The sequence below is a fragment of the Maniola hyperantus genome, chromosome 14 (genome assembly GCF_902806685.2).
Source record: "Maniola hyperantus chromosome 14, iAphHyp1.2, whole genome shotgun sequence".
In the NCBI taxonomy this organism is placed as follows: Eukaryota; Metazoa; Arthropoda; class Insecta; order Lepidoptera; family Nymphalidae; genus Maniola; species Maniola hyperantus.
The window spans coordinates 6,514,829-6,526,589 of record NC_048549.1 but is presented as its reverse complement, the minus strand read 5'-3'; the positions used below and the strand labels follow the sequence as shown (position 1 = coordinate 6,526,589).

Here is an 11,761-nt window from a genome sequence, read left to right as displayed (position 1 = left end):
TTTTGTCCCTTATCGTGTAACTGGTTTTTTCAAGAATACATACAACTTACATACAAGACATGCAACTTTAGTTGCGAAACAAACTTTGAGAATTCGTGGCGTAATTGTATTTCTAATGAGTTAATTACTTGTTTTCACATAAAAAACGTTTAATACAAATATTTTTGATCGGTTAATACAAATATTGACTACTAAACAATGGTAATAATTATTGTACTGTTATTCATCGTTACGTCGTGCTATCGCTATCTCATACACGGTTACACAGTACTTAAATCTACCTATTATTGTATCTACGATCTACGACGTCGATATTCGATAATCTATATATAACAAAGGAGAAGGTGACTGACTGACTGACTGACTGATCTATCAACGCACAGCTCAAACTACTGGACGGATCAGGCTGAAATTTGGCATGCAGATAGCTATTATGGCGTAGGCATCCGCTAAGAAAGGATTTTTGAAAATTCAACTCCTAAGGGGGTTAAATAGGGGTTTGAAATTTTGTAGTCCACGCGGACGAAGTCGCGAGCATAAGCTAGTTATTATTAATTGTTTGCTCATTTGCTTGATGTGCAAATGTGCACGACCAATTTTGCATCCAACTAGCGCCCCCACCACCGCCAACGTCGTGCAGATCAGTGCAGATAGAATGATTATAATACGTAAAACTCCTCACGCGCCATTGACACAAAGTCAAAATGGCGAGTGAAGACGTTTTCGTGCGTTTTCACTAAAGCGGAGCGGTGCGGAGATGTGTTTAATAGACCAAGTTATACCTACTTACGAGATTATTTTACCACATCATCTTTCAATAATCTGGTTGGTCGAAAATACACGTCCCAGCTCCGCTTTAATGGAAACACACCTAGGAGGTAATTATTAATAAATGCACTATATTGTCCAAAAAATATATTTTATTGTAGTAGACAACACGAGGATGCGCGCCCGGCGCCCAGCCCGCCCCGCACGCGCTTCCCACAACAACGCTTCGCTATCTACGTCCATCTCTCTGTTTTAATAATTGGAATAATTTATTTAATAATTACAACGCTTTTTTATCTGTCCATATTTTTAACATTAGATATACCTAACTTCGTCTTGTATAACTTGGTGTAAGAACAGCCTTCAGGAATTGAAATAGGGTGGCGCAATATGCGCCTCACAGCACTGTTTCCATCTCGACCCGCGTCCGCTCTCTGAAAATATAAAAAGTATTTTTGAATTCCAAAATACGCCCTAAAACTGTGTAAAGCAAAAAAAACTACGTATAAGTATTTTATTTCTTTGAATAATTTTAAAATACAAAAAAATTAAATAAAAACATTTTTTATTCAATTAAAGTTTTACAAGTACTTTTGAATCGTCAAATGCAGTGATACGATATACTACCCTACTATAATAAATCAATGGTCAAATGCATCTAATGCGTTCAATTATGTAGGTACCTACCTACTTAGATTCAATTGGTATCACACCTGAGTTCATCACTCTGGAGTCTGGAGACAATGGAGGGGTATCTGCGCAAGGTCTGTTTTTTTCAGATTGCACAGATTGAAACGAAAGTTTGAATATTGAATCGATCGCGCGGCAGGATGTTCTCGCAGTCGCGCCTTACCTACACTGCCGTGCCGCCGCCGCCGGGTCATATTTAGTAAAGTTATGGCGCGGCGGACATCTTAACTTCTAATAGACGTGCGATTTTATTTTATTGAAAAGGCACACAAAACAGGTTATAAAGTGTCTAAATATAAAAACAATAGATTTACTCGTTTTTCCACTTTATGTATAGGTTTCAGAGAGAAGACGTGGGACTTAATAAAAATCCTGTGAGAATTCTGACTTTCCGGGATAAAAAGTAACCCGGTCATTTAACCGATTTTAGCGAGTTTTGGCACATACCTACGTAATATCTACCATCCCAGGGACGGGCATAGGCTAGGTACCTACTGTTTGTCCCAGAATATCAATGACTCGATGAGTTCCCACAGGATTTTTAGAAACCTAGGATCTACATAAATCTACGTGGACGAAGTGGTGGCCATCATCTAATTAGTAAAGAGACAGCAAACATTCCAGACACGGATAGACTGCTTTTTATCCTGGAAAAAAAATCCACGGGGTTTTTAAAAACCTAAATCCACATGGATGAAGCCGCAGGCTTCATCTATTTGGTACAGAGACAGCTTGCATCCCAGACACGGATAGGTACCTACACTCTACTTTTTATCCCGGAAAACAAAAAAATTCCCATGGGGAATTGAAAAACCTGAATCCACACGGGCATCATATAGTTAATAAAATAAAAGGTCGGTAGAACCTGGCGCGCAGGTCGCCGCAAGAGAGCGGGCGGTCGAGGTCGGGCAGCAGGTCGGCGGGCGCATGCAGCGTGCGCGGGCGCGTGGCGTCGTGCGCGCGCCCCGCCGCCAGCAACGCGGCGGCCGAGGCGAGGCGGCGTGGCGGCGGCTGCAGCCCGTGCGCCGCCAGCGCCGCCGCTAGCTGCCGCGCGCGCGCCACTGCCGCGTCGCGCTCGTGCCGCGCCCGCCACACCTGCATACACACACATCTATACATCAACCCTGGTAACTAGCCACCATTTTCTGAAGCACGCCCGTAGATGTGCAAAGGTGCGACGCCAATATACGTATAGTAGGTATCTCTACATAGTATAAAATAAAGTCGCTTCCCGCTGTCTGTATGTATGTATGAACGATTGAACGCGTAGATCTTTTAATGCGGTTTTCACCAATAGATAGAGTGATTCAAGAGGAAGGTTTATAGGTATAGTATAATTCTCAAAAAATTAGAGATCCCTAGGGAAATTGAAATAATGTGAATTAGGTCGGAAAAAATCCTCTCATTTGAGAGTTTCCGAGGCGTGCGCTGCATAAATGGTCAAAGTTACACGAAAACAATGTATGGTGAAATTGTTTCTCTTATAAAGTTCTACAAAAAAATCCGCAATAGCATACATGTACCTATCTTTTCACTATTTGGTTGGCTCACAATCGATTTTATGATTTTCAAATGTGATCTGAAACAAAGTCTTACTTTCGAATGTGTTATTACTGACATACTATTAATTCTTACCAAAATAAAATAGTTGATCATCTGAAATATTCAATTAAGACCAAAATTACCCTTTACATCATTTATAATATTAGTATGGAAGTATGGATTAACAATCACTCCTCACTGCCACCACATTAGTATCTACATTGCACCCATGCGAAGCCGGGGCGGGTTGCTAGTCTTTTATAAGTTACGCTGATGTACCTGCGCAGAAATGTTATTTTCGATAAGCGCGAAATTATCATGTCCGCCCGCTATTGGCTACTCGCCATGTTTTGTAGGCGCGAATCAGGAGTGAAATACCACCATAGGCATGGATAGCACGAGTCTCTGTTGTTCTTGTGTTTGAAATCTTAACGTCAAGCAATGAGGTCTTATTTCATTATTCGGTTTTAGTCGGCGTTAGGTTGCGCTTTTCTGCGCAAATAAATTTTGCCATTGGATTTGTCATGAATGTCATGATTTGTATAGCTTACGACACTTGAAACACTTACACCGATGGCCGTAGCCAGGAATTGATTTTAAATAATAACAACCTGGGCAGCACAAACGGCAGACCGGCAATGGCCGCGCTTGCCGGGGCCAAAACCCCGGGCCGCTGCTTCCACCACTGCGCCATGGAATGTCAATGATTGTCCTGAAACAAGCCAAGTGCTTACCTGCATTATAAGTTATAATTACCTATCTTATAGCATCGATTTATTACGTTATTATAAAAAAAATCGGGCGTCGGCGAACGCCCGACAGAAGCGAAGCTTCTACACAATTTTCAGGAAAGTAGTTTTAAACTGACTGGACTAGAATGGAATGTCCAGTCCAGACTAATCTGTCAATCCAGTTCGGTCAAAACTATTTTACAAAAAATGCTTAGAAGCTTCGCTTCTGTCAGGCGTTTATTTGACCCCTGATTTTTTTACGATTTCCAAAATTGTACCTATTCCGTTTTCTTGGAGGGATACATTAGGAGAATTATGTTACCCATTGAGAGAGACACGAGAGCACAGCAGTTGCTAGACTTGGATGCCGCGAGGTGTTCCCGCATGTAGCGGAAGTACACGTGCTCGAGCAGCAACAGCAGCGCTGCCAACAAGATCCCCGCCATCAGTAGCAGAAACGCCGAGAGGAACTGCTCCAACGCCAGGGGGTCTGAAGATTTATGCTCCTGCTTGTTGGGTTTACATGTTCCTGTCATCCAGTACCTGTTACAAGTAATTAGGATATCAACATAAAGTACCTATGTACCTACTGAACGGAATACAGATGGGTTTGTGGGCCAACTTACAAATATGGGCCGAGTATTTACCTATAACGCGTAAAATTTAACTCTTCACGCGCCATTTTAACTTTTTGTGTCAAATTTCATATCAAAAGTACAATTTTAGTACTTATTTTGAAGGTGAAACGTACGACATGACAGTTGACCCGCAGAGTTAAAATAGCGCGTGAGAAGCATTTTGTACGGACTATACATAAATTGTAATTATAAGAAATTATGTAAAAATATACCTAGGTACACAAATAAATAAATAATACAATATAATTTAATGAATGGTGCTGCTATACGATGAATAGCTAGGTATCTATACCCTATACGTAGTGCGTGTTAGGGCCTTTGCAACGATAATAATATAAAGTAGCATCTTAAAATATAATATTAGATAAGATATTGTATTTTTATATTACGTATTTAGTTTATTCAAAATTTTAACTTAACCTACTAAAATAAGCAAAATTCAGCTAGTGAAGACGGTAGGTATATCAGGTATAAGCAGCATTTAAATACTTGAGTAGATATGCGACAGATTGTATGGAAAGTGAAAACTTGTTATAGTTCCTACTAAAATTAAAAAGGTTCATGTAATTTCAATTTTCAACATTCTATTGGATTTCTATTAGAAAACAAAAATAGGTTGGTAATCTGTTCAGTGTTCAATATAGGTAGGTAGATGAAAGAGGAGAATCGTCTGCAGGTAGGTACCTAGTACCTACTTAATTAAAACTTTAGCAAAGAAGTAAAGCATACCTGCGTAACCGCTCTAGGTCTCCATTGGAGCGTAAATCAAGTAATCTCTTATTAAACATGCTAAGATATTTAGAATTTCGGGTAAACGCTAATCCATAGCCAGACATCGCGTACCACGAGCCTACTGTTAACAATCGGCAGTCTTCGTCCTACAAAAGATTAAGATAATACTATTAGTAATTAACTACATAGGAGAGCAAATCATACTTTAGAAAGTGGGTATAGGGCTTACCTGTGATACGAGATAGTCCAGAACTGTGCCATCGTAAATGAAAGCGTCGAGGTCGCCAGTTAGGACACTCGTCACCCCTGCGCTTACTGTGCTGCGGTTGTACCTGTACAAATAATTCGTCTATTCTGTTCCATTCCATCTGTTAGTTCGATTGTTCGAACAATTCGGAAAAAAGTCCAGTCTGTTCAACTGCTCGGTCTAACAGATCGGAAGCGTCGTAGGTAACATTCCGATATGCAGATACCTACCCATGGTACCACCCCGCACACTCGCACAGCCCCCGCACTAATCCGGTGCGGGCGAGCGCGGGTGACGTGCGCGGCGTCCCCCCGCCTAATACCTACCCCGATTGCCATCTCAATCTGTGGCGGACTATAGGTACATATAGCCCGAGCAATCGAACAAACAGATTTTTATTTTCGGGATTGTTCGAGTCTACAGAAAATATAGACGAAAGGCAAGAAAAAAATATTTCCACACAAGTACCTACTATGGCAGTCTGGCCAACTTCCGGCGTAACAAAAAATTCCCAACACCTAATCTTCCACGCGTAGAGATAAAAACTCGGTTTACCTATACATGTACAGATTAATGTAGCATACTTACTGAGCCATATAAGCGTGCGGTTCTTGGAAATATTTCGCGAGAGTAGCATCTGTGTGTGACCAGGGCACAGTCCCGAACTTCAGCGCGGGGCGGTGCGACAGCGGCCGTGCTATCCGCGGGTCGTCCAACCCGCTCAACTCGTGGAACTCTTCCCTCGTAATCATGAACGCGGCGAGGTTGGCCGTGTATATCGCGAGAAATACCACCGCAAACATAGCCCACATGTTAGTCATAAAGCGTGCAGTGAAGCCCCGAGGAGAGTCTACATGGACCGATGCCTGTCGACGAAAACAGATATTCCTATTTAACATTAATAAAAAAAATAACAAAAATATCCTCTATTTAGCCAAAAGTTAACAAAAATAATAATATTATAATAATAACAAACAGATAAGAGTACATGGTCCCCGGGGAACCAAGGAGCCGACCAAAGTTTATGCTCCTTGGTTCCCGAAACCTAGGTACCCACTTCTTAATAATTATTTATTTTATCTATATTAATTTATCAATCATTACAATAAACGCAGAATCAAAATGGAATTTACCTGAAACAACACTGCCCACACAATCCAATAAGTCCGACAAAGAGAAAACCTGTTTTGCGGTACACGTTTTGAATTAAGACCCGTTGAGCAATCGAAACCACTCGGTGATAGCCATTCAAAAAAGAATATCGAGAATGTGGCCGCTTGAATGGCAACTGCTCCAACGAGCATCCATGAAGCTGTATCGAATGGTTCGAGAAAAGCTGTCGGAGATATGATGCCTGTGCGTTTAGCAACTACGATAGCTACGCCTGTTTCCATGAAAGGCACGCTAAAATCCACAACAGACTCTCGATCCGAGTTTATTATCAATGATGTTAATACCTGCAACATTAAAACACGTCATAGTGATTACATTCATTGTTATTAACTTATTCCAATATGGCAATTCATATGACTGAAGATTACCATATCCGTTTTCTTGTTTACAAGTTCTGCAATTAAACCATTCCATTTTCCATGATGTAGTGTGCCCCATCGTCCATCCTCCACGCGGACGAGCTCGTATGTAAATCCAAGATGTTCAGCGAGCTGTTGCAGCAGATCTATACAAAACCCACTACAACATTGATACAGTGAACTGTTCCTATGCGCAGTTCCTGCTTCCAACCTGATGATTATAAATTAATTTTGAATTTGAAACAATTGCTGGTAGGTAATAATTTTTGATGCAATTTTATGTCAATAAACAATTTACCCAGCAACTTCAACTTCAGGTGCTACTCTGCAAATAACCCCTCTATCTAAAGAGCATCGTCCACTGACGGGATCAGGCGGAGCTAGGTTTATGTAGGGTGGTTCTTCAAGAAATGTTATACGCATATGAAATTTTTCTGGAACACCTTGAGGTGGTGTGTGTAGACCCCCAGGCCACACTATGTCTTTTATAACCAAGCGCTCTTTTGGATAAGAATTCCATGTTCCAATTTCTTCCCAAACAAGCTAAAATAAATATACAATAGTATATATTATGCACGTGCTATTTTTTATGCTACTTATTAATAAACATTAATAAGTAGCATAAAAAATAGCACGTGTGCAATGATTTTAGTTTCAAGATTTTATAATGGACTGATTACCTGATCACCAAGAGTTGGTCTCAGGTTCATGATTTTAAGTTCAGCTGCTCGCAGTTCACCGTCTGGAGTAAATTCAATACTCGGTTTCCCGGATTCGCCCTCGACACTTACGTTACGTAAATGTCGGTAAAATCTTTCACCAGTTGACCAACGTGCTTCTCCAGTGCCTTCTCCACTACAAGAAAGTCTAGTCCCAAGAGGATACCGAACGTTCTCTGGTGCAGAAACGTAGGACTCTACGCCGTATGCAAATACTTTCACTGCTGTTGCTATTTCGGCGATAATTGATGAACTCGATGTATCGAAATGTACACCTAAAACGTTGTATTTAAAAAATGTTAGCACAAATTAAACAAATAATTAGGGAGAAGTAAGGTTGAGAAGCTTACCTAGCATACCGATAGGAAATTTATGTGGTAGCTGCGTGATGGAACCGAGTACACTTTGTGTAACAATCCAAACGAAATTTTCACCAGTAAGATGTAGATCTCCAGCCGATGATAGTATATCAGCTGCCTCTTCTCTAGTGGCGTACAAAAGCATAACACGAGCTTCACTTGTGACTAACTCATTTAAATCAGCTGCTTTTTTGACAACTACAGCATTGAGTATCGTAAATTTGAATCGATCCTAAAAATTTATCAAACATTGCTTACTAAGCTAATACAATATAAAACATTTTAAAAAAAAGATTTTACTTGAAGGGCAGAGACTCTTTCACGCACAGCTTGTATGAAGTCGTCGTGACCAGCAATAGCTGAAGTGACGACGCTAAACTGATGCCATTTGTATCGTTCCAGTATGGATAGCATAGCAGCTGTTTGGTGTTCGATCGTTGGTGCCAACTGAAGACGCAAAGATGCGTGGGACGCATGTTTTTCTAGGCCGCTGTTATCTGCGTTCCATGCAATGACCTGAGGTGTAAAATAACTTTAACAATCTGTTGTTTTTTTAATATATCTAAAGTAAAGCACAAGTGTCAAGATACACAGAGAAAAGATTTTGTCGGAGGGTCATAAAAAATATTACCGGTATGCCAAGATATCCGGCGAGTTGTAGAAAATATTGTGCAGAGGCAGTAGACCGCCCATATTGTTCATGATTCATAAGATACAGTATAGCAGACACGTTGACTGCTAAAAATTCTTTACATAGGGAGTCCAAGATAGCTGAAAGCAGTTTTTACATACAATTTTATTAAATAACATTTTTAAATAACGAATATTTATCGTGCAACATGCCGGCTAACTCGTTTTTAAACTGTACGTGTTAATGTTTTTATTTAGGTTTCCAATAAATATTACAATTACTTCACACTATTTCAAAGCTTTTTGGTTCTAAAAAGGATACAGGGCCTGATAAATTGTCATGCATATTTGCCGCCAGCTAGGTAATTTATTTAGATCACTGGACTAGAAGAGATATCAAAAGCGGAAACTGTTTTTTTCATAGTAATTATTATTTTCTAGGCACTTACACATAGGACTAGGCGTAAGGCCCTGCATAGAAAGCGTATTGTTTAGGCGCACTTGTGTGAAAAGTTTGAGTTTGCGCGGCAGTTTGGACAGAGCCGCTTTCTCGGCTCTCGTGTAATCGCGTGCACCGAAGGCCTTGTGGGGCACGACGAGAGCGGCAGTGATGACGCTGGGCGCGCGGGGCGCCTGCGGGGCAGGCGACGTGCGCGGGCGCCGCAGCCCGTCGACGCCGATGCGCACTCCACCGCCCCGCGCCGCCTCGCGCCCAGCTGCGCCCGTGGCACCGCCGCCAACCTTGATCCCGCCGCCGCGCTCCGCCGCCGCGCCGGCCACCGCCAGCGCACTCAGCGCCGCCAACGCCATCAGCGCGACTCGCGCCTGCATCTCCATTTTTGATGCTATAACAAATTGTAAGTGTAATGAAAAATAAAATGAATAGTTTACTTGAGTTTTTCGTATTTAGATACCTACTGGCGGATTGACTAGGTACTTACTTCCCGTTGACCTAGAATCATGAAATTTGGCAGGTAGGTAGGTCTTATAGCAGACATTAGGGGAAAAATCTGAAAACCGTGAATTTGTGGTGACATCACACAAAAAAATAATTAAATTGTGGTCATGAACTAAAAATAAGTAAGTATTTTTAATTTTCGATGCAATGTTCCGCTACATTGCTGCCTAGCTCGGAATGTAATGTCATATAAGCTTATAGAGATTGTATGGGGATCAGTCATAGGGATCATTAGCACAGAGTTAGATTAAACAGAAAACCGATGTGCCGGCATTTTAGCTTTAGACTCTAACATAACTACATATATAAACGAATGCTAGAGTATTGATAGCCTAGTGGTTATGACGTCGATCTTCTTTACGGGAGGTCGGGGATTCTATCCCGTGCACGCACCTCTAACTTTTCGGAGTTATGAGCGTTTTAAGTAACTAATATTAATATCACTTGCCTGCGAAAACCTGCATGCCTGAGAGTTCTCCATAGTGTTCCAACATGTGTGTGTGAAGTCTTCCAGTCCGTGTTGGCCAGGTTGGCAGACTATGGCCTAAACCCTTATTCTGAGAGGAGACCGTGCTCAGTAGTGGGCCGGCAGGCCATGAGTTGGTCATGATGATGATGATGATGATATTCTCAAAGGATTCGGTATGCTGTGTGTTGTAAGTCAATCAGTCATGTTACCTACCTATTACCTACTTATAGTTTTATTTATTTATAAGTATAGAATATATAATAAAAATTAAAAATCTATTGGAAGGAATCGTACTAAGTACTAGTTACAAGTGGGTTGGTAGGCTTGGTATTGCCGTAATTCGGGAGAGCCGTCAGTCCGCTGCCGTTCCGTTGTACCCACGGAGTAGGTTGTAGTGTAGGTACCTATCTATCTAACTAGTCGCTATCGAGTCGCTGTACAAAATGATTGCTAAGTATTCTTAAGATTGGAAGTAAAAATCCCTATCTCAAAATTAGTAGGTACCTATAGTCTACCTAGTAGCACAGAAGATATACCTATAACCCAATAGCTACTAGGTATAAGTAGTAATGGAGATTTGGAGACAAATTAATTAGGTATGTACTAGGTACCTACCTATTATTTTATAGGTAGCGAAACCATTAATCTATGGTAGACACATTTATTTACTTACATGTATAAAATAAATAAATAAATAATCTTTAGTCGCAAAAAATATACCTAATAATTTTTTTTTTGACCACTGGCTCTCAAAGAAGTAAAAACTGTGTCATGGGAACCAGTGCTTTCCCTGTTACAGTAGATTCATTCTGCTTTGCAAACTGTATGTAGGTACATTGTACAATGTACATTCATAAAAATCTACCTACCTACTTACGATTAGTAGGTAAACATATTTATTTATTTTTATTTTGGTACATGAAAAATAAAAATAAATAAATAAACATCTGTAGGTAGATGAAGTACCTACCAGCCTATGTACCTACCTACCTATCAAGAGTTCGTGAAGCGACAGTATTTTTTGCCTACAGGTAGATTGTCCCATATAGAAGTAAAGATATAAAAGTAAAACAGGCGGGTGCCCATATTAAATTGAGAATAGAAAGTGTTAGGTACCTATAAGCGCGGTAGGCGATGGTGGCCCTGGCAGCGGCGCGGCGGGCGGCGGCGCGGCAGCGTACTGTGAGCTATCCTCATATATCGCGAAGGCGGCTGGCCGACATGGGGTCGTTCAGGACGGACAGTGGCGTGGCCGCCGCAACGGGAGCACCACGCGTGTTTACGTAAGCGCCACGCCCCGAGCCACGCTCTGGCGGAAAGGGGCGCGGCGCAGAGCGCGAAGCTTCTCCGGTCGCCGAGCGCCGACTGACGCACCCTCATCCCCTGCGCGCAGCCCTCCACCGCGCTTGCGTTGTCCACTCACAACCTCCACGCCTCCTGTTACATAATAACACTAAACGTCTACAAAGCCCAGTTCAACTGGGCACCGACGACTCGTTTGTGACGCCCAGAACTTCGTAAAAGAACAACTACTGCTTCAAGCATCACATTAATTATACAGTTACGACACAGGAATGATTTCTGTAGAACACAGGCACACAGAAGTAGCTCTAGTCTCTTTAACACGATCATTTCTATTGCTCAATATAGCCTAGGTGACTTCGGTGGAAATGGTAAACATAACAGAAAAAATATGTATAGGTATCTTAAATATCCTATAAGTAATTCTAACCAAGATGCGTAAGG

At 41.4% G+C, this 11,761-nt stretch overlaps 1 protein-coding gene across 1 annotated transcript; it reads right to left on the bottom strand.

The window, feature by feature from the left end:
• Nucleotides 1-902: 902 nt before the first annotated feature.
• Nucleotides 903-11,711, bottom strand: LOC117988475 (glutamate receptor ionotropic, NMDA 2B-like). Its single transcript, XM_034975627.2, is given in 17 exon segments — nt 903-1,202; nt 2,324-2,553; nt 3,612-3,712; nt 4,054-4,274; nt 5,099-5,247; nt 5,331-5,433; nt 5,937-6,214; nt 6,482-6,805; nt 6,890-7,091; nt 7,179-7,423; nt 7,561-7,874; nt 7,950-8,190; nt 8,259-8,474; nt 8,590-8,729; nt 9,038-9,433; nt 11,132-11,248; nt 11,251-11,711. Coding segments are annotated over 17 exon segments (3,459 nt in total). The 5' UTR covers nt 11,396-11,711; the 3' UTR covers nt 903-1,165.
• Between the last annotated feature and the right edge of the window lie 50 nt (nt 11,712-11,761).